This window comes from Oryzias latipes, chromosome 14 (genome assembly GCF_002234675.1).
Source record: "Oryzias latipes chromosome 14, ASM223467v1".
NCBI classification, from domain to species: Eukaryota; Metazoa; Chordata; class Actinopteri; order Beloniformes; family Adrianichthyidae; genus Oryzias; species Oryzias latipes.
The window spans coordinates 2,968,525-2,992,037 of record NC_019872.2 but is presented as its reverse complement, the minus strand read 5'-3'; the positions used below and the strand labels follow the sequence as shown (position 1 = coordinate 2,992,037).

General features: G+C 42.4%; 1 protein-coding gene across 3 annotated transcripts; it reads right to left on the bottom strand.

The window, feature by feature from the left end:
• Nucleotides 1–3,869: 3,869 nt before the first annotated feature.
• LOC111948646 (hepatitis A virus cellular receptor 1 homolog) lies at nt 3,870–13,619 on the bottom strand. Of its 3 annotated transcripts, none has more exons than XR_002874601.1 (7): nt 13,527–13,619; nt 11,844–12,045; nt 8,290–8,429; nt 8,048–8,135; nt 6,512–6,585; nt 6,311–6,413; nt 3,870–6,216 (listed from the first exon to the last, which is right to left on the bottom strand). XR_002874601.1 is itself a non-coding variant. In XM_023962551.1 (7 exons), exons 1-7 carry the CDS (start codon nt 13,567–13,569, stop codon nt 6,137–6,139), a joined length of 714 nt encoding a protein of 237 aa, XP_023818319.1. In that variant the 5' UTR covers nt 13,570–13,613; the 3' UTR covers nt 3,870–6,136. The 3 variants fall into 3 exon arrangements, 2 of the variants coding, with proteins under 2 accessions (XP_023818319.1, XP_023818320.1); XM_023962551.1 differs by having other exon boundaries at nt 8,048–8,119; nt 13,527–13,613; XM_023962552.1 differs by having other exon boundaries at nt 6,311–6,407; nt 8,048–8,119; nt 13,527–13,613.
• Nucleotides 13,620–23,513: the final 9,894 nt, after the last annotated feature.

Sequence of the window (23,513 nt, the reverse complement as noted above, 5' to 3'; positions counted from 1 at the left end):
TGAGAAATATTAGTTGTATATTGTAGATAATTGCAGGATGTTAAACAATAAATTTCTTCTTGATCGTAGAGTTTTATGAGTTACTCCAGGTAAACTCTTTGCTATTTGGATTGAAAAAGTGCCATGTGTCAATAAGGGAATGTTTATTAATTAAGAAATCAGTCAATTTAAAATGAGAGTTTTGAGCTCTTTCTGGAAATCTATCCACACAATCATTTGGGGCATCGTTAGTCATCGTTAAGTTGGAAACAAAAACGTATCCAAAGTTTGACATGCCTTCACAAGGTAAACCTTTAAGCCAACAAATGACTATTGTAAAGGGATTATTTCTTAATCAGTATTAATCAGTCTTTTAGATTTTCAGCTGAAACTCGCTTTCCATCGATGATGGCATCCTGTCCTCTCTAGGTGGCTTCCTTTCCCTTCTTTCCGAGCTTTTTCCACCAATGGCCAAATCTTTCTCCTGTTCTGCATTTCCTGAAAGGTCAAATCTTCATCAATTCGAAGGTTCTTTTCTTCCATGATTGCAGCATCCTTTGAAGCCCTCCAGATTTTCTGCCTGAAGACACTTATTGTGAAGTTAATGATGACTGGTCGAGGTGTGATTTTGTTGTCCTAAGCATTGTAGCAATGAGAAAGCCAAATTTCTGTCTTTCTTCTGGAGCAATCTGGGCAAAAACCTCAAAAACGTTCCTCCGTTGTTTCATTTGTGAATTGAACATCTTTAGATTCCACCTGCGGCTGTAACGCTGCATTTGATCCGTCCTCATCTCCAGGCCAGTAAATCTGTGATTCGCCTCATGCAACTTTCCTCGCTTTTTTAAACCTGGTGATCCAAGCCTTCCACCACGTCTTTGATCCTTACAATATCTCCAGTGTTTCTGCAGATCTTCACTTCAAGGGAAGCAAATCTGCCCGTTAATTTGCAGATTGCATTGAAAATATCAGCAGTTGACACTTTTTCTTCTTTTTTTCCTGAACACTGCGTCTTTGAAAGAGGACGTGAAACAGGAGACTCAAGCAGAGGTGCACACGCGCCCTCTTCATCCGTGTCCATTTCACATGTTCCCTTTAATCTTGTCACGTTTCAGCATGGCAATAGCAATAGCTAGCTAGGTTATTCAGATAGTCTCCACTGACAGGTATGTTGCTGATGACAGAGTCCACATAGATGTTAGTGTCCTCTAGCAGGCTTGCACCTGTGTGCTCCTGATGCTCTGAGGGGGGCGCGTGGCAGGGTGTCTGCTGTCCATAAGTTTTTGCCAGCTACGTATTGTATATTGTATATTGTATGAGCCTCATTGTATATCTTTGGATCCTAGGTGGAAGGTCGTCTAATGCTTTGCCACCCAGCAGACTCCCCAAAGGCTTATGATCAGTTTCCAACTCAAATGATCTGCCCAGAACAAAGCAGCTGAACCTTTCACACGCCCATGTTGCAGCCAGCGCCTCTTTCTCCACCTGAGCATATCGCTGCTCAGTCGCTGTCATCGCCCTGGATGCATAAGCCACAGGTGCCCACTCAGAATTGCTTTTCTGCAGCAAAACTGCTCCCAGCCCAAAAGAAGATGCATTAGCTGAGATTTTCAGCACACTGTTTGGGTCGTACAGTGTGAGCACTGGTGTGGATGAAAGTTATTTTTTAAGCCTTTCAAAAGCTGTCTGCTGCTGTGGCCCCCAGTACCAGTGGTTCTTCTTCTACAGCACATCCCGCAAAACTTTGTCTTTCTCTGCCAAATTGGCAGATCTGCCCCAACTGGTTCACCATACCCAGGAAACTCCTTAGTTCACTGACATTGGTGGGTGCACTCATCTCCTGAACTGCACTTGTCTTTTCTGGGTCTGGCTGTACACCTGCTGCTGAGATCACATGACCCAAAAATCTGACTGAATGGCATCTGAACATACATCTATCGATGTATAGCATGATGCTAGCCTTCTGTGCTTTCTCCAGCAACGCATGCCGCTCATCGTGCTCTTCTCAGGTCTTGCCCCAGACCAGAATGTTGTCCACAGCACCCCTGCCAGGGTAATGTTCTGGGGATGATGCAATGGCAAACGGTAACAATAGTAGCACCCAAAAGGTGTTATGACAGTGGTGTACTTAGCAGACTCCTCAGTTAATGGCACCTGCCAGAAGCCCATTTTGGCATCCAGTTTGCTAAAAACTGTTGCACCTGCTAGCATCCCTAAGGTGTGCTCAACTGAAGGCAGGATACATTTTTCTTTGCAAACTGCTTGTTTCATGTTGGTTAAGTCCACACAGATTCGTACTGCACCTGATTTCTTAGGGACCACTACCATCCCTGGACACCTTTCAGTGGAATCTTCAACTTTGTTGATAACGTCCATTTTTCCCAGGCGTTCTATCTCCTCCTTCAGTTATCCATGAGAGGTAGCAGGACCCTGCATGGAGTCTGAAGGGAGAATGGCATAGCATCTGCTGCAGTTTAAGTGAACATGGTCTCTGCACAAGGCCGAGACCGCTGCACAGACGGGGATATAACTGTTTTACCGTCTCCATGGTGATGTTGTTGAGTCTGGACACAAGTTGAAGCTGTTTTATAGCTGGTAACCCCAGCAGGGCAGTATGAAGATCATCCAAAACATAAATGTGTGTCCTCTGAGGCTGTCTTTTTCCTGCTGCGCAGTGTTTCTTTTGCAATCCCCAGGACGTGAAGCCACCGTGCCACCTGCTCCAAACAGCAGACGCTTTGGCTTCACCAGACACTTTGCAGCTTCTCCTTGTGTTATTTCCCGATAAACATCGGTGGGTAGAGCAGTAACATTCTTGTGTCTTACTTGAAGCTGCACCGACCATGGGTCTTCACCAGCTTTAAACAGGTCCTAGAAAAAAGGCTCTCTTACTCTACAGTTACTGCATTCACAGACTTTATGTTGCTTCTGCACACTTTGCCATTATGTTCTTGTTTTCCACATGTGTGACATGCAGCTTCTTTTGCAGGGCATTCAGATTTTGCATGTGAGGGCACCTCTTCACATCATTTGCAGGTTTGCTTTGGTGCTGATTCATGCATGTCTAATGTAGGAGCTTTCAAACACCTTCTCATATCACGACTCTGAAGACCGTCGAACGTTGTCAGCAGGTTTAATGATATAGAAAAGGGTAAAACTGAAAGCAAACGATCAATATAATTAATGTAAATACGTGCATAGCATGCATCATTACTGTACAAAACTCAAAAAATAGAAGACTGATGAACATATTAATTTTACCAAAAATCAAAAGTCCCAAAATTAAATTTTAATCACGTACCGGCGATGCAACCTCTGACTTGAGACATATGCAGCAAATTCTTTGTACTGACAATGAAGTGCATGCAGGAACCATGCATATTCTGTTCATCTGAAACTATAACGTTAGAACATCACTTTTACAGTTGCAACCAGATAAAAATGTTTTGGACTGATATTCACAATTGGTTGTCACTCAAAGTTTTAAATATTTCTTTTTTTTCTTTACCTGATGTTCTTTTCTATATGGAAAATCTGGACCCGGCAATTTCTGATGTCATCAATGTTATTATTATTTTATGCAAACATTTAATTCATTTATGTAAATGTAAAAATACATGCCCCTTGTTCAGTATTTTTTTAAACTAATTTTCTGATTACTATAAGTGTCTTAAATGCATTCCAAAGAAAAACAAGAAAACTACAGTAATTTATCAAAATATATCAAAAGTATTGTTATTTTGAATTGTTTTTTGCCTTGCCTTTGCCTGTTTTTTTATTTTGTTTTGTTTTTTTCTATATGCGCATGTATAACGTTTGTTCACCCTAACTTGGTTTGTATATGAGCATTTATAAAAAAAACAAAAAAAAAATAAAATAAAGAGAGGCACACACAGGGCTTATTACTGTTATTGTTTTTTGGTCTTATATGTGTGACATTAACAATTGTTTCTTTATTGTGCAACTGAATGTGAATTTCTGTAAATTGAAAGATGTGCAATAAAGTTTATTGGAAAAACAAAGCAAAACAAAAAATGAAGTGTGTGCATGCTAGCCAGTCCTTTCTGTTTTCTACATGTGAACTTTTCAATAAAGGTCATTCAAATAAATATGTTGAACAATAATACCTGGCGCGACCGCTAGAGGTCTTCAAAAACACGTTTAAAATAATCAGCCCACTAACAGAAGATTAATTCATTTTCTATTCCGTTTATTCCCTTTCGGGATCACGGGGCTGCCGGAGCCTATCCCGGCCACTGGCAGGCGAAGGCAGGTGACACCCTGGACAGGTCACCAGACTAACAGAAGATTTAAAAACAAATTCATAAAACACCATGACTTTGACTTAAAACAGAACTGCTTTTGTGCAGGCGGTGGACGCACATTTTTTGTGAACTCGGTCTGCATTTGTGACTGTGCTTTGAGCCTTAGCAGGAAATCTGGGCTTTCTGTAGTTCTTAACATGAACAGCATCGACATTTGAGCACTTAGCACTGCTGTTTTCTCCTCTTTAGTCTGACTGCTGTCACCTAACTTCTTCAGATTGCCTAGCTTTTATGATGGCAGTGTCCAGGGTTAGTCTGTCATCCAACTGTAGCTTTTTAAACAGGGCTATGTTTCTCATGCCAACCACTAACCTGTCACAGATCACTTATCTGTCCATGGTCACAGTGTTCGGCTAACCCGGAAAGCGTCATGATGAAGGAATCCACAGTTTATTCCGGCTGTTGCACATGCCGATTTAACTTGGCTCTGTCATAAATTACGTTCTTCTTGGGCACAAAGAAAGAGTCGAGGCCGGCTTTTACCGATGCATATTGTTTCTTTTTCTCCGCCATTAACTTTAGCCCTCTCAGCACATCTTCTGCTTCATTCCCCATGCAGTAAACCAACGTGTTTACCTGGTTTTAATCAGACATCACAGGTTGCTTGCGATCTGAAATTGTCTAATCCAAAAATATAATCCAAAACTATTCTTGTGGTTTTGTGAAGTCAAAAAACTAGAGTGTGTATGGTAAACGTAGCAGTTGGGATAGCTGAAGTGCTGCAATTTACTCCTCTGACATCCTGCGTTTTTGCCGTGCTCCGCTGGTCTTTTTTTTTCTATCAGTCTAACTGCGTCCTACTTCTGACACCATGTCGAGTTTTTGCTTTTAAATAAGGCTGTGGGACGGGACGTGCTTAAGACTGGACCTTATGGAATATACAGAAACAATACAACACAGTGTGTAACTCCCACTGCTGCTCCACATAGTGGGCCCGCCCCTCATGATGTCCCCTTGTCTAGGGTTCAAACCCCAACATGTACAGTATAATACCACATTGACCTCATCCAAACCTGACAAAGCAGACTAAACAAAAAAATCAATGCTTAGCTTTAACAAATGACTAGATAGAAGCAAAAATCATAAATGCTACTGTGCAGGGTCACAAATCTCATATTCTCTTACACAAAATGACTCTTCAGAAAACCCATATGGGCGGAGCCATGCACTGACATAGATGTCAAAGCAGCACTCATGTTCAGAACCTCCTAAGCTTGTGAGACAATACCATTAGCTCACAGTACATGAATTTAAGGTTAAAGTAAAAAAACAGAAAACCTATTTTTGTTTAATTTAACAAAATCAGCTACTGTATTCATTTTAAACAACCACAGTGCTTTCTATGCAGCTATTCAGCTTAAATAAAACTCAACTTTTGATAGCATAAATTTCTCTCAAATTTTAAATAATCCAGAGTGTTCAGATGTATGAGGTTAATGAACAAAGGTTTAATATGTTTGAATTCTTCACTGTATCAAGAATTGCTCTCTTGTGCTAAAAGCATATTCTATTCATAAGAACATTATTGTAGTTTAAAATAAAAAACAGTGGCAATTTTCATTGTGTGGTCACAATGGCAACAAAACAAGGAAAAATAATCTTTTAGAAAACTGTTTTTTTTTTTTTAAATGAGACGTTGAAACACAGACCTGCAGAACTTGAATGATTATGTTTTTCTTGAAAGCAATCCTGATTCATGGAACAAACTTGCAAGACAACATTAAAAAAAAAAAAACTTTTAAAAAGAAACGACAGTGGAATCCAAAGAAAAACACAAGTCTGAATTTAGAGCCTTGTGGTGTAACCTGGAGAAGACAACAGTGATTGTCTCCTCTTCACACAGAATCATCATCCTCGTCTTCTGGTTGGTCTGGTCTCGTATTTGTTGGAAATCTCAGGTTAGATCTCCAAACTCCTGCAACAAACACAAGTGCAGCCTGTAGTTTTGACACCACTATTGCATAGTTAGAACTGAAAATACTTGAAAAGGTAAATGTGTGTTTACTGACGGTAAAACCAAGCTGAGACCAAAAGAGGGATGAAGATGAAGAAGGAGAATCGCAGAGTGTTTCCAATGAAAATGTGCAGAGAATTTTCCTGTTGAACCTGTGACTATCAACAAACAAACCAACAAAAACAGAGTCAGCAGGGAAATAATGACCCCCACACCAAAATTTACGGTAACTTTAATTACTGATGTCATGTAATACCTGAACCAGAGCTACCACCACGTCTGGGTTGTTGCTGTCTGTGACATCACTTCCTGTTGGTACCATGACGTCACCTATAGATAAATAAATTACTTATACTGAAATAGATTACTTAAATCCTGGATGCAGTTTAGTGAAGGGGGGTTTCACAGGCCCACACACTCACAATTTAGAGTTATCAATTAACTTAGTAATCATGTGCTTGGACTCTGGAAGGAAGCTGGAGAAAAGCAATACATGCCCAGAAAAAACTCCATACAGAAAGGGTCCCAGGTGAGATTTGAACCAGGGCCTTGTCACTTTGGGCAAGAGCTAGAGCGGCTAACCACTCCACAACTGTTCAACCCTGTTAATCCTAAATAAGTTATAATACAGAAACTACAAAGTTGTTCTCCTTTCATACCAAAATGTTGTTGAGAAACACAGGACATTTCTTTTTTCGGATTATTTCTCTCTATGTAAACAGAAGTTTAGCTATAACGTATTTTAAATTATTAACAAACAATCAAATTTTTACTTTGAATTATTCTTGACAGCTCTTCGGCGTCCTGAGTCATTGTCTTCCTGATGGTGTTTTGGAGAACATCCATCTTGTTCCGCTCTAATCCAGAACTGGTTTCTTCTGATTGTCCTCTTGGATTGGCAGGTGTGAAAGCTCACCTGAGCTTTGGCTTGGACCAAACAAGAGGACTCTTAACGAGGGTCTTTGTTTTCTTGCAACAAAGTGTGACTCACTTCAATGAGAATGAAGACAGACCAAAGAAAGTAGGAGAACTGAAGCTGCTGGTAGCTCAAGGGGGTTTGTTCTGCTTCAGCCGTTGGTTCTCACGTGTGAAAGTAGACCTCACATGAGAACGGCTATTTATCAGCATCTCGCACTAACTGAGTCCACAGGTCTTTTTTGGAGTAAAACCTTCCCACAGACTGATATCCTCTTATTCTGAAAACATTACTTCTCACCAGTATTTCAATCTAGAAACACTTGTTCTGAACACCAAACTGATAAGATTCCGCTTTGACCACATTTCCGTCTGAGGAAACACCTGTGGCAACATGAACTGAAATTGGTTCTGAATGTCTTTAAACAACAACAAACATTACATTACATTACAAAATTACAACTGTGATTCTGTAAAATCATCTCGGAGACAGAACTGGGATTTGCCTCAGTATGCAGAAACATCCCTGAAGCTTTTCTGGAGCTTCACTTGAACCAGAACTAGAACCAGAACCTTCCAGAGTGACAGAAGGAACTGTTTTTAACATGAAGGTCTGATTATTTCGTATACATTTGTAAGTAGGAGGAACTACAACATAAAGAATGGATGGAGGTTGGAAAATGTTGTTTGTTTTAACGTGGTATCTTCCAGAGGTTCACACACTATTAACTGTCAAAACCTTATCTGCTTACTTCAAGTTTTTAAACCCTAATGACTGAATCATAAAACGACTGTAAGTTCTAATTTCACCTCCAGCAGTTTCTTTATGTGTATTTCCCTTGAAGTCAAAGGAGTATTCTGCTGGGATAGTACTCACTCTTCGTGGTGTGTCCTGCACCTGAGTTCTCCTCGTCTTCATCGGTTGGGTGCTGAGAAATTAAAGTTGGAGCTGCAGGAGGAGCAGCCTTTAAGAAAATGAAGACATTCAAGAACAAAAGCTACAAACTGAACTTGACGTGGTCGGAGACACCACATTCATCTCTTCATATGTAGAAAATAACAGAACATTTCATTAGGAGACAAAGCCAGGGACCTGTGAAAACATGGAATCAAACCTACGTCTTCTGATGATGAGGAGGTGCACGATCGACACCTGGTCATTGAAGAGGCCTGGAAGATGAACTCTGCAGTGATAGAAACCAGCGTCTGCTGGTCGAGAGGAGAAAATGTAAAGAGAAGAGGAGGAGGACATGGAGTACCTGCAGAGGAGGAAGAGGAGGAATGTTGCTTTAAAAAACAGACTATGTGGGGTCCAGATGTCAGCAGAAGACTCCCTGTTTCTGTATGCTTTTTTAAATATTTGGATCTGAAGGGGAGTTAAGAACAAGATCTAAACATGAGTGCCATTGATATAGAAGGAGGATTAGGCTTTATCACTTTCATAACTCTTTGTATTGCTAAAAAAACTATTTTAATAAATTGGAAAAACAAGAAAAATATAAATATAAGTCAACACAGAAATCTGCTGCTTGATCATATCAGCTTGGAAATAATGACAGGCCAAAGTTCAAGTAACTTTGAAAGAATTCGGTCTCTCTGGTCTCCCATAGCTAACTCCATGACTTAGGGGGTGGGGAGGCCTGGTCGTCGCTGCTCCTTGCCCTTCTGCCGTGGTTCGGGGTGGGGGTTGGGGCCTCCGGTGCCTGGCGGGGGGTGGTGGGGGCTCCGTTGGTCGGGGGGTTGGGTGCCTGGGTGGAGTGGGCTGGGGCGCTGCGTGGTCCTCTGGGCTTGGGTGTGGGGGTGCGTGGTGGGGGGGTGGAGTGGTGGTCTGGCTTGGCTTGGGGGGTTGGTCCCTTTGCCTGTTCTGGGGGGGTTGGCGGGGGGCCCTGCTCGGGGGGGGGGAGGCAGCGGCGCTGGATGGGCTGCCCATCTACGGCTGGGATCGGCCCTTCCCTGGCTCTGGGACGGGACGGGACAACCCTCTTGGGGCCCCCGGTCGCTCTGGGTGACATCCGCTTTGGCTGCGGGGTCTCGGGTGGGGTGGGGTGGGATGGGGGGCTTGTCGGCCCTGTCCTGATGGGGGAGGGGGGGCCACTATTGGTACGGGACGGGGGGGGGGTTGACGGGTCGGGGTCTCCGCTGAGGCAATCGGCGGTTGCCCCGCCCAGTTGGCTGCCTCGGTCCCATCGAGGCCTGACCAGAGCTCTTCTATGGCCGGCGTTTGGGGGTGGAGGCCTGGGCTTGCTCCGGGGGGGCGCTTTCTGGCTCCTCTCTCTCTGTGTGGGGTGGGTGGTGCTGGGCCTGGGGTGTTGGCGCCCCCGGGGGTGGGACCCCTGGGCTGGGTGGGCCTGGCCCCTTTGCTGGGGGGCAGCAAACTACCTGGGGGGCAGCTGTTTGACTACCAGCTGTCCCCAACTTACCCCCTTCCTCATATAACCTCATATTAGGGTGAGGGGGTGGGGGGTTTAGCCTGCGATGCGCCTTGGGGGGTGGCTACTTGGCAGTGGCCCCCCTCCTATTGTTGCCGTATGGAGTGGGTCCCCCCTCTTTCGGTTTTATTTGCACCTTAGACATGTAGGGCCCTTGGTAGGGGGGTGCTTGGACATCACTGCCAGCAAGCAGCAGATGTCCTCCTAACACCCTCCTGCCAATTTTAACCGCACCTTAAACATTTAGGGCCCCTTGGTGGGGAGGGTGAGGAGACATCACTATGAGTAATCAGGAGATGTCCCCTTAGTGCCCTACCCGCCAATTTTAACTGCACCCCCCTTAGTACACACACCCCTTCCCCCTCAATATATACATTCCAACATAAACACACACACATGCAAACACACCTTCTCAAACACACATACACGCACACACATTTTACATTTTGCAAGGAAGATGAGACCTAGGACTATCTGTCCCCTACCCCTTCCCTGGTGGGGGGTACAGGCCCCTTGGCAACGGCGGCCGTGTCCACTGGGTGCCGGCTTCCTGGGCCCGGCGGTGCTCTCTCCGCTTGGGGGGGGTCACATTACACCTGAGCCGGGGGTGTTCGTGTCCCTGGGGGGTGGGTTCTGGTCCTTGCCCCTAAACGCTGGGCCCCGCCAAATTTCCAACTGTGGCCGAGCCTGGTCGGGCAATATTTACAACACCCCTTGTGGGCGCCCTTTTTTCCCCGGGGTACCCCCCTCCTGGGCGGGGGCGGCCCTGCCTAGCTCCTCCCTGGACCAACCGTGGGCTGGGTGGGTGGCTGCCTGGAGTGCGGAGCAGGTCTCCCTTGGGGGGTCCTGGCTCGTACCTGGGGTTGGGGCGGGGGGATGCCCGGAACTCCTGGGTTGTAATGGGTGCTCGTCTGGGGCTGTGGGCGTCCTTCTCCGCTGTGGCCCTGCATTGGGCTCTCCCAGCACGGCGGGGGGGGGGGCTGCTCTCCTGGTTGGGCGCTCTCTTTCCCCCCATGCCTCCCTGCTCTCTGGCTTTGGGGGCCTCGCGGCAGTCCTGCTGGCCCTGGCCTGGGTGGCGGGCTTGGTCGCCCGGGGGGCGGTTGTTCCCTGCCTGCTGCCGTGTGGCGTTGGGGGGATTCCGGCTGCCTCTGCTGCTGCGGCGGAGGTCTTGGGGTGGGGATGGCTGGGCACTCTCCTTCCTTCTTTTCACATTCCACCATCCATTTTAGAAAAACATAAACACTCACCTGAGCACAGGAGTTAGCTCACCCCTGGACTAACAGTTTGCATGATTGAATGAATGAAATATTTCACACTAGTTGGTTTTAAGGCAAAAGTATGCGTGTGTGAACACTATCTGTTTTGTGTACATGTCGACATGTGGGCATTTTTTGCAGCTAGCAGGTGTGTTGATAACATTTGAGTGTGTGTGTGGACAGGCCCCGCCCTTTTTGTACTACATTTGAACCTTACCGTAATGATAAGCAACCAGTAAACTTGTTGCTTTATGCTGCTTCATGGTCTTATCCCCCCTCCCCTCCTATTATCACCCTCCTACCCCTCTCTCTAACGTCCCTCTCTCTTCTTCCCTTCTTTCCTTTTCCGTCCGGTCCAACACCCAAGATTTTCAAACATGGTTGAAATTAATAAAGTTTGGCCTCAATTACTAAAGTGGTTTATTCAGACATACCTTTGGTTTGTATGAAGATTAATAACCCCTGTTGTTAAAGTAAAATATGCCCAACACAAGAGGCCCTCAGTTCTCATCTGCCTGCCCAGCTGTTGGACAGGACAAGTAAAAAAAAAAAAAAAAAGAACAAGATCTAAAAATGAACTAAAAAACACAACTCTTTTTTTATCTTTCAAACATGAATGTGAAAGCAACAAAGTATGTGAAAGCAAACTAAAAGATGTGAAAATAAATATTACTACTGCATGAGTTGTCTGACTGAAATATTTACACTCCACAGATCTGCTGGATGTTTTCCTGAGCTATTCATTATTTCTGCATCTTTTGGAACAGAAGAACTGTTGATGTTTTATATAACCTGTCTTGTGAATGTGAATCTGCACGGTATTGGAATTTTAAAAGGAGCAGCTTGCTGACTCGGTCAGAAATCTGTTATTAGTTTTGTTTTTTGATCATATAATTTTTAGCACATGTTTAAAAGGTCCGATTTGATCAAGGAAGTAATCAGATTACTCCAACTCATTACAGTTTCGTGGTCATGTGATCAGTGTTACCTTTTTGAACGTCTGTAAGTCACGTGGTTTCCAGTCCCGCTGATAACTGCGTTGTGGCAGCTGAAGATTGAGGGCTCGCCCCTCCCCCAGCACACCTCCACCCCGACCTGCTGTGCCGCCCTACAGCGGCAGGGCAGCGTGACGTCCCCCCCGGCCACGCCCACAACAGTCTCAGTGGCCGTCGCCGAAACGCGGGCTGTTGCTGAACACAGGCAGACATGTGGGATGTCATTCCTCTGGCGTCCACAAGGTGATGCTGTTGTCAAGCTCAGAGCAGAGTGTTGACGGCGGGACACCAGAGAGAAGCTCATTAGGTCTTCACTTTGAAACCTGATCACCTGTTCCTGTAACAATGCATCTCTGATATCTTCAGAGTTTTTGCTAGAACATTTTTTGGTTTCAATTCATGAAGTTACCTATAGATCGTTGGCGTGAGTCATATGAGAAAATGTCCAAATCTGTACATGTAACACAGTGGAGAATAAGGTGGTCTGACTGTACTGGGGGAATTGACAGGACAGGAGTCCATCATTTAACTGATCAAAGAGAATCTTTAAAGACCAATTCTGATTAAAGTGTAGTTTTTGAAATGTTCTTGTGCAGTTTTCTGATGATAGAAGACATATATAAAGAAAATTACCCTTAAAGTTGCATTTTTGAGTATTTTTTCTTTATTCGAATTGCTGTGAATCAGGAGCAGACTGGTTTATGTTGGTTTGTCACATCCACTCTCTTCAGGGATTGATGCTGAAAACGTCTCACTTTAAAACATGACGTTTCATGTAAATGACATCAGTTTTAGAGAATCCTGTTCTACTGGGGCAGAGCCAACTGAACCGGGCTCTGGACCGCCTCTGCTGGACTGAGCTAAAACAGTAAACCCTCTGGGCTTTGGGGTTGAGTCCTCTAGTAATGTGAGTTCATTCTGAAGTCACAGTTCCTCCAAAAGCTGAATGTAAACATCTGCAAAGCATCTACAAAGCATGTTTGACCGGTGCTCTGACTGCAAAAGCAACTAAATGTGTTTAACAGCATGTTCTTGAAAAGAAAACACAGCAGGGAACTAGAAGACATAGCAAACTTTGCAACTATAGTTTCTGATGCTCCTGAGCTGAAATTCTGCTTGAGTAAAGCTTCTGAGGAGCTTCATATCACAGCCACTGGTTTGACTGGTTACAGTGGTTGGATTGGAGGCCATGTTATCTGAAATGCATGCTGCTGCACGTCTGTTTTAGTGAATCTGAAGCTGAGGCCTCGTGTCACTGTCAGTTAGACTTCAATGAAAAAATAAGCAAAATTCATTTACTCATCCTGGAAATAATGTCAGGAAGGTTTCCCCGTTGTCCAATGATTTAAGAAAGCCTTTTAAATTAACGAATGAACGTCCAAAATGAATCATACACTGAGGTCATCTGGCTTGAAACATCTTTGAACTGCTCGTTACCTTAAAATCAAACTATTACAAGAAAAACATGATCCATAAATGTAAATAAAATCAAATTCAACACAAGTTCTAAATGAACATGATGTAAACATGGATCCTAAAATGGGCTTTTATCTTGGCAACTTATTTTCAATACAACTTTTAAAAACGATCTCAATTTTCAAATGTTCTTAAACTTATTGTCCCTTCCTTTCTGATGGTCCAAAGGTCACCGTGTTGTGATCCAGGTTCAGACTCACCGAAGAGGAGGCCGGTCCAGACGGCATGAAGAAGCAGCAGCATGTTGTTCTGCAGACAGACAGACAGACAGACAGGACGAATCACAAGGACCAGTCATCTTTCACACTTCCTTATTCCATTCACTGCAATATTTATAGACTCAGACTGATGTTACCCAACAGAGCTGAGACCTGGAAAACACACAACCACCTCCAACAATCAGAAACAACCCTGCTCAGAAATGCAAAAACCTTCACATAAAGAGTGTGTGAGAGTCATCTGTTTGAGACAAACCAGAAACAAATCTTCTCAAAAAAGATAAAAAAAGAACTACAGTAGAAACAACAACTGACTTTGTGTTTTTTAGGCAGGTTTGTTCTATTTTTGGCAAAACAAGTCTACTAAGACGCTGCAAATTTGGTTTAATTGGGCACAAATATACATGTTTGTGTTGGTCCAAATGTATAAATCTATGAGCAGTTCTTCCTACTTCCTACGACAGTCATCTGTCCGTGCTCAACACAGGATTGCAGAAATTAATACATAACCCTACATAACCCTGGGAAATATTGAATGATCTATTCAATTTCTGTAACTTATCTTGATTTGGATTTTGGGCTGACAGAGTAAGAAAGGCCCCCAAAGCCACAGAGCTCCCACCAACTCCTTCAGGCCAGCCAAGAAACACAGTCCCTCTGGCCTCCACTCAGTGGGACAAACCCCCAAACCTTCAGCAGGGAGGCCCCCTTCAGCCAGTTTATCTTCATGTGGCTGGGCCCCCCCAGGTGACTCAGCCTCTCACCCTATATCTGAGGAAGGAACATGTGGAACCATGTGTTTGCATTGAGAGAGCTGTGGAGTGATCCTTTGTGCTGAGGCTGAGCACATGCGAGATGCAACAGTTGGGCAGAAAGTCCCTTTAACAAACTATAACCTTCAACAGAGCTGGACTCAGTTAAGGGCGGTGCTGAACAGGACGTTAGTCCCACATGGGAGGAGCCTGAGAGCTGAAGGTTATCCTCCACCTTCAGTTCAGGAAATCCTAGCAATACTGCAGACTGAGACAAAGACCTTTATTTAGAAAATATGATACTGTGAGTTTGGACATTTAAAGTTTAATTTAAAAGACAAGAAAACTGGAGAAGGATGATCTGCACATACACCCAGTGACCAAACCTGGAGCTAGAGACCCACAGGGGAGTCATGTGACCTGAAAAGTGTGATCAGAACTTGAAAGACATTTTCCACGATAGACAACACATCTCTAAGAAGGATTATCTTTAATCCATGAATGACGGCTTTTATCTTCGTCTCTAATCTCAGCCTGAGCAAAAACATGGACTGCTGCCCGCATCATCCCAACTGTGTGTGAGATCTGGACTCCCTGTGTTTATGGACTCACATGACAGCTGAGCCGCACAAACAAACAAAGCAGCTATTAGTCCACTGATTTGTTTGGAGAAAAACAACAAACGTCCCCAAAATGCAAAGAAGACGGAAGTTCAGTGAAATCAGCAGACTATCTGGATTATTACAGAAACACAACAGCTGGGCACAACAAACACACAAAAGGAGGTCACAAACATCTGTGAACTTTCACAGGAAACATTTTTCAGTGCTCAGCATCTGAGATGAGTTTATGAACACATTCAATGACACGACAGACCCAGTTTGGAGGCTTTACGCTAATCTTGCTAATTCAAATAGAAAGTCCAAGGCAAGCACATGAATGTAAATGTGGAGGAACAGTGAGAATCATGTTCACATGAGTTATGGAGTGATGATGGAGTATAGAGTGAAGGGGCGGAAACCCAAAGTTCCTAGTACTATTGTATTAGTATTCTTATTGGAAATGCTCCAAAGTTTCACTTTTGTATTGGAAATTGAAGACTTTCCTTTACCGTACTTAAATGTGAGTGTGCATTCTAAAAAAACAAATTAGTGGAAACTTAAGGCTGCAAACTTTTCACAAAACAGCAGTGTTGAGTCTTTGTTTCTGCAGACTAACCAGCTTATACAAAGTACTAAAAAAAAAAGGTCAAAACTGCACTTCTTTTTCCCTATTTTTCTGTTTTAATCACTCTTTCTTGCATTTCCTCTTTCTTTGTACGGTCCAGCAGCAGATAGAAGCGGAGAGCCTCCTAGTTTGGACAGATTTGAGTTTGACAGTTGAGGTTCTGTTGTGTACTTCTTGTATACTTTTATAAACTCTTTCCGCCTAACTGCGTGTGCTTTTTTTCAAACGTTATGCAGTTTTAAAAATAAAAAATAGCTAAAGAGGCAACATGACTAAGATGACAACAGTGAAGTACAGGGACTTTCAAATATTTAATTAGAAACTTTGAGCTTCTTTGTGTTTAGATGTGTGTAGGCATGTGTGTGTGGTACGTACTTCATAAAGGAAGAAAGTAGTGTTACAGTTAATAGCAGGGGAAATCCAGTTAGTCCAGAGGACCAGCTTTAAGGTAGAACATCCTCTTAAAAAAATTCTAAAACCGCCACAGCTGTGGAACCAAACAGAGGACCCAGAATGCTTCTTAAAGGATGTATAACCTTTAACCCAGAAGCTTTAGCTCCAGTGTTGATGTTCTTTGAAGATGGATAGATAGATAGATATAAACTTTAATAATCTCCCAAGGGAGAAATTCAGGTAAATGAATTTACCTCTTTTCCGCTATAACTTTTTAACTGGTTAATTAAATTCCAACAGATAGTGAAGCGGAGAAAAGCAGTTTTGCACTGATATGCAACACAAGCTCTGGAATTCAAGGGTTAAAGAACTTTTCAGGTCAGGATAAAGGTTATTTGTAGAAAATAATGCTCCAAAATTATAAAAGACCGATATGCAATTGTGCGCATGTCAAAAGGTAAACCAGGTGATCTTTGACCAGTCAGGAACTTGGATTTGGCATTGACATATGGATAGCGTCCTTTTCAAAATACAGAAGTGAAGCTTTGGCACAATTTCAAAAGGTAGATCTACCTCACTTCTTCTTGTGTCACTCTACACGCCACTCATCAAATAAGCCCTCATTTTAAATCAGTAGTTAAATTCCCCGCCTTCTTTTCTCAGCCAATCAGAATCATATTTCTGTTTTAAATTTATGGACGTTTTTCTCTCCACATTTCAGATGGTTTTGCCAGCCTTCCACCGCCCAGTTCCCCACCTGGACCAATACTATGTCATGGACTGGCCTTTACCACCATCAGTGCCTAGGCTCTGGGGTTTATCCATCTCTGTTCCAAGCTTTTCCCACTAGGATGAAGACATCATCGGCCCAGAGTCTAACCGCCAAAAGACTATGGACTATTTTATGCACATTTTTGTATCAAAAATTTTAAAAAATCTTTATCATTCGCATTCCTAAGATCTCTCCTTATTGAGGTACCAACCATTTGAAAATTGAGCAGAAAAGACAAACGAATAACTGCAGTTTGTGCCTTGGTTGTAATTCTATGACACAAAGTCTTTCACATATATAGGAATGGATCTTTGAAAGAAAAAGCCTGGAAGGACATTCATCTGATTTGCACCACATTTTGCATCAAGCGTCTACCAGCTGTAAGTACATGCACTAGTATCGGGTAGCGACAGTCCAGTGTGAACACCGTATTCAAATGCCTGTTTACATGCCTGGTGTGTAAGTACCATAACAGCGACATACCTGCAGCATCTGTAAACACCTACTTAGTGTTCCTAATGTTCTGAATAAGACATTTTTTTTTTCAGATGGTCTGCATGTAAAAAAATGGCAGTTGAGAGAATTTTTTAGGAAAAGTATCAAACAGGATCGAGTTTTGAGAGTTTGGACCTGGTCTATTCAGCAGAATCTAAAGAAAGTTGACCTCAATGAATACAAAACAGAAAAATTCACATAGACACAATGACAAAAAGGGATGTGCGTTTGTGTGACATCGTCCTGCTTTATGAAACTGCTTAAAGCGGCTTCAACCGACTGACTGAATACTAAACTGCAATCAAATTCAATTTGCGCTGCAGAACATCATGTAGCTGCTGAGCATCAACAACAAGGACAAACCGCCTGCTGGGAGAAGAAGCAGGGAGGGAGGAGTGGGATAGGATGGATGGAGGTCAGAAACTCGTTAACCTGGCAGAGATGAAAGAAATGTGGTCCACCTTCATTTGGTTTCTCATCGATGTCATAACACTGGCTGTTGCTGTGGCGACCTCGTTGGCCTGACAGGAAGCGGCTCATTTCTAAATGTTTGTGTCTTTTAACGCTTTGCTGGAGACGACAGCTCAGTGTTCACGTTTGACCTGGACTAACACAAAGATGGGAAACCGCTGGAGGTCCAGATCCAAAACCAAACACATCAGGCAGAAACTCAGACTGCTGCCGTTCTTTCTAAAAGTGGATGAAGAGCGTTACTTCTGAGATACTTTGACCAGTAGAAGAGTTTTTGCTGACTGCAGTGGTTTCTGTTGGACGTCTTGCTTTGTTTCCACTTTGCTTCATGTCAGTGTTGCTTCAGCGTTCGGTTTAACTGGGATTGAAGATGATTAGAGAGGCTAAAGCTATATTCTTGGATCTTGATCAGTGCACACATGAACGTTCTTCACTGCCAAATGCGGGTTTCGTCAAACATGCTCTCAAGCATAGAAAAAAAGGTCAAAAACCCCTTCAAATACATCAGTGTTGGTTCATACGGAGAAGCTTCAGTTTTGGAAAATCAGCAGATGGTTTAAAGAAAATATCTGAGGAAGTCAGTTTCAGGTTAATTATTGTCTGCGAGCGATGCTGCAGATCTAATCATCCTCATTCATCCTCAGCATGTCTGTCTTCACTTTGTTGGATCCATTGACTTCAGTCAGCTGGAGGCAAATATGAAACTGATCGAATGAGGCGAGAAGAGGAGGATAAAGAGGAATCCTTTTCAAATCTGGCATTTCCATAGCAACAGGCTTAAAGGTGCACATAGGCTTATCATTAGACCCATGTCCCTCAAAGGGCTGTGATGTCAAGAAAATATAACAACAAAGGACACATCACTCCTCTTTGTGTTACATTAAAATGATGTGAAAACGTTTTCTGTGGATGACGGCTAAAAACAGATGCATAGCAAAAAACAATGATAATACTTAAGGAATAGCATTGTGATTTTAGTGTTGTTCAAAGTAGTCATAGAGACTACAAAGAATATGTTGCTCCTGACATTAAAAATGTTAAAAAAAAATACTTTAAGAAATATCACCTGAATATTTTTGAGTGTTTTAGTGAAGGTTTGTTATATCTAAACTCTAATTTCAAAGACAAAAATTAACTGTTTGAAGAAAATGCTCACCAGGAGGATCTGGTGTATTTTATCTGGGCTTGGGACACAGACTTGGCCCCCCTTGTAATAATAATAATAAGAAGAAGAATGGATTAGATTTATCTTTGCTTTTCCAGATGTTCAAAGTTCTTCCAATGTGTCCATTATTCATTCATACTTGGTGATGGTAACTACTGATGTAGCCTCAGCTGCCCTGGGGCAGACTGACAGAGGCGTGGCTGCCAGTTAGCGCCTACGGTCCCTCTGACCATCACTGGGACATTCATACACATTCACACACCAGTGGAGCTGCACTGGAGGCAGAGAGGGTGAATTGTCTTGCTCAAGGACACAACGACAGTTGACCGGGGGGAGCGGGGTTCTGTTTCCCTTTAATTCTACTTCCTGTCTTATTTTGAAGGTTTCTTCCTGCCTGTCTTTGTGTGAGTTTGAATTCCCTTGTCCCATTCTGCCCTGATCGTTTGCAGCGGTGTCCCGTCAGTCTGTTAGTATACATGTGTCTTATCTCTGCCTTTCTCCTGTGCTGGTCCATACTGTCTACTATCCTGTTTCTCTGTGTACCCTGGCAGTTGGTTTTCTAGTTTCCCTGCTAGGCAGTGCCTTCTGTTATATTAATAATCCCAGGTTTTTGGGAACACCTTGCCTCCCCACTCTGCATTTGGATCCTTCACCAACCCCATGGCAATTCTTGAAATACCTTTTATAAAAACCTGGTTTATATTGTTAGAAAGTTTGGCTTCCTGGGAGAGGAAAATGAGAATTTGTGTGTTTGCATTTAAAGCCGTATTAGGACCATTTCTACAGTAATGATGGATGTTAAGATGATATCAGCCTTAATGAGAACTTTTGACCCATCCTAATGCAGAGAATGCAGTTTCTGTGATCCTGTTTGGGATCAGGAATGAGGCATTAAGACGGATCAGGAAAAGGTCAGAGTGAGACACTTCTTGAAAAGGAAGTATATAAACTGTTCTAATGGAAATAACTGCACCATCGTATCGATGTGTGATCCATATCTATGCTTAAAAAATAAAAACTAGTCATCACATCTGCAGCGCTACAGTGAGAGCACACTCACTGTTGTAGGTGGTTTCATTCTCCGGATGTGGTGGGAGAGTTATTTTCTGCAACTCAAGTTCGTCTTGTAAAATATTTCTTCTCGTCTTCATTTGGGTTCTGTCAGTTTGTTTATTTTACAGTTTGTAATGATAAGGAGTCATCATGGGATTTCACACAGAAGTGCAGTAGAAGGCCTTCACCTGAGATAAACACAGGAAATGTTTATTACAAAACCTTTTTTTATTATGGTGTTTTTTTTCAAGAGTTTGATTAAATTAAAGAAAATTAAAGTGTAATTATATTCAACAAAACGTTATTAAAGAGGTCCTGTGTCAGGCTGGCGACCTGCCTGGAGTGTGTCCAGTCTTCACCCAACAGTAGCTGGGATGGCTATAGCAACCCATGGACCCCGAAAGCATTTCAGCAGGTTATAAGACGGATGGATGGATTTTTTTATTAGTTTGAGAAGCACAGTGTTACTTGTTTTTTTGTGGGGGAGGATACGTTCTAAAAATAACCCACGATAGGTGAGATATATAAATGTATATATGTGACAGACTGACGACCTGTGACCTGCCTTTGCCCAACAGTAGATGGGACAGGCTCCAGCAACCCTGTGACCTCAAAAGAGATAAAGAGGCTTGTGAAATTTGATGGATGATGGATGAATGCATGGATTGACTGTTAATGTCTGCAGTTTGAAAGCAGGAAGAGGGAGAATGAAGTGGTAGAAAATGGCTGTGATTGGCATAAAAATTGCTGCTGACAAGTGAGTCAACCAATCAAAGCTGACATGATTTGATCTACATGGGCACTCATGTAAAACCCCTAAGATCGTTCAAATGTAGCAATAAAGGATGTGAAAGAAAAGCAATGTAAAGCAATGACATTTCAGTTTCTCAGCAGGACTGAGTCTCCTTCAGATTTGAAATGCTTCAGTAATTTCTGAGCGGCTGGATGGATGATTTTAGGTAATTGATCAGGTGAAACTCATCTGGACATTTATTGGAAAATAACTTTCTCGCAAAATGAACAATTGCTCCACTTGCCAGTCTGTGTGCAGTAAAGCATTAACCCTTGTGCTATTCTAGGCACTTTAACATTGGGAGTGGGGTCATCTAGACCCACTAGACAGTGCTCTGAACCTTTTTTCTTCAATGATTTGTGATCTTCACTGGTGTCCATGGATCACATGAAATCTTTCCACCTTTATCCACCTTTGTCATGGTAGGGAGAACACGTCAATGGAAGGGGGGGGGGGTCATCTAAGATAGCACAAGGGTTAAACGATGTATAGTGTCTTCCAGTTGAATTTGGGCTATTCAAATAAAATTGAATTGAATTGAATTAACTTTCTGTGAAGCATTTTTTTTCTGAGGTGCTGTCAGTGAAGATCCTAAAGTTCTGAAACAATCTGACGTAAAACCGTGCAGTCATGAGAAACCCACTTCAGTCCAGAGTCAGAACATGAAACACAGAGACTGGAAATGGTTAAAAAAAAATTCCAGCGCAATATGTTGCCTATTTAAGTTTTTTTTTAGTTTTATGAATTTTTGCAGTCGTAAAACCCAATTTTTTTTTACAAGTGAGCTACTGAGGTTTTCTTTTAGGAAAAAAAGAGGAGTTTAGAAAAAAGAGAAACAGACATTCACATCTAAATATTATACAGAAAATATGCATATTTGTTTTAAATAAAAAAAAAACAAAGCAAAAAAGTAACCAGGATTAAAAAATGGAAAGTGTTGCATTTATAAAGTTAAGTAAACTAAGAGGAATAAAGGAAGAGCCAGAACACACACACAGATCACACACAGAGCACACATAGATAACACACAGAACACACACACAGATCACACACATATCACACACAGATCACACACATATCACACACAGATCACACACAGAACACACACAGAATACACACACAGATCACACACAGAACACACACACAGATCACACACAGAACACAAACCGAATATACACACAGATCACACACAGAGCACACACAGAACTCACATAGAACACACACAGATCACACACAGAACACCCATACAGATAACAAACACAGATCACACACAGAACACACAAATCACAGACAGAACACACAAACAGATCACACACAGAACACACACAGAACACACACACAGAACACAAACACAGATCACACACAGAACAAACAGACAGATCACACACAGAACACACAGACAGATCACACACAGAACACACAGATCTCACACAGCACACACAGAACACACAAATCACAGACAGAACACACACACAGATCACACACAGAAAACACACATAAAACACACAGCACACACAGAACATACATATAGAACATACATATAGAACACATAGATCACACACAGAAAACACAATTCACACGCAGAACACACAGATCACACTCAGAGAACACACAGAGAACACAACGATCACACACAGAACACACACAGAACGCTCACAGAACACACAGAACACACACAGATCACACACAGAACACACAGACAGATCACACACAGAACACACAGATCACACTCAGAGAACACACAGAAAACACACAGATCTCACACATTACACACAGAACACACAAATCACAGACAGAACACACACACAGATCACACACAGAAAACACACAGAAAACACAAAGAGACAACACACAGAACACACAGATCACACACTCATACTGGTATTGGTGGATTAGAAGGACAGTTTTTTCAAACACGTTTGTTCCTACATTATAGGGACACCCCTTTCTGCTTGATTTCTAGGACAAGCAGTATCTCAAAAAATCTATTTGTGGCGGTACTTCACATAACCCAGTTCAAAATTTGAAAAAAGTTATTACAACAAGAAATTATAATACATGACAAAACACAACATTACCAGGACACTTTAATGAGCTCCATTAGCCCCGCCTCTGACAAAAAGAGTATTTATTAGGTCCACAGTATACAAACACACAAACATGTCTAAAACGTGACTTCAAACGACCCAACAACCTTGATGGGTCCTCCCACACAAAAATGCTTTTGTTGAACTTTTATACTGTGTAGTTTACTGTAATCATTGTTTTTACAAACATAAAAAAGTACATTTAAATGCTTATGACAGTTCTATTTGTGAAATGAAAAGCAAATACAGCAAACATTTTGAACAAAACTTAGTCTTGTCAAAAAGGTGACAAGAATATGCAGTTTTAAATGGAAAAACATTCAAGAATCTAGTGCTTACTTATTGTTATTGTTCTGTCTAATGTAAAAGATAGTTTTCAGAAAAAAAGTACATAGCCATAGGTGTTTACTTCAAAATTATATTCTTTATAATGTAAAGGCAAATAAAGAAATAACCTTTTGACAACTGAACAAAAAAATAATATTTAAGCCTTAACTGCTTATTTATACTTCTATATACTATATATCAAAAATCTTCATTTAGCAAACAGTTGAATGTGGGCCACACATGGCTTACCTTTGGGCTGAATTGTTGAGCCCCAGGTGGGTTTGTTCACAGGTTCCACAGTGGCTCCATCTGTGTTTGCCCACACTAGCTTGAATGGGCACTCAGTAATCTGGCTCGCTAGACAGTGTAATTGCTAACTCGCTACACTATGCGTAAGGCAGTTTGTTGGCACACAATGCTTTCCACCGGGCAGC

Bases quoted from the DNA above. Each gene is read 5' to 3' on its own strand.
- LOC111948646 (XM_023962551.1), bottom strand. From the start codon at position 13,569: ATGCTGCTGCTTCTTCATGCCGTCTGGACCGGCCTCCTCTTCG. The intron at 8,430-11,843 runs GTAACACTGATC...CCTCCTCTGCAG, and splicing joins ACTTACAGACGTTCAAAAAG to GTACTCCATGTCCTCCTCCT. The intron at 8,120-8,289 runs GTAGGTTTGATT...CTCCTCCTGCAG, and splicing joins CCTCCTCATCATCAGAAGAC to CTCCAACTTTAATTTCTCAG.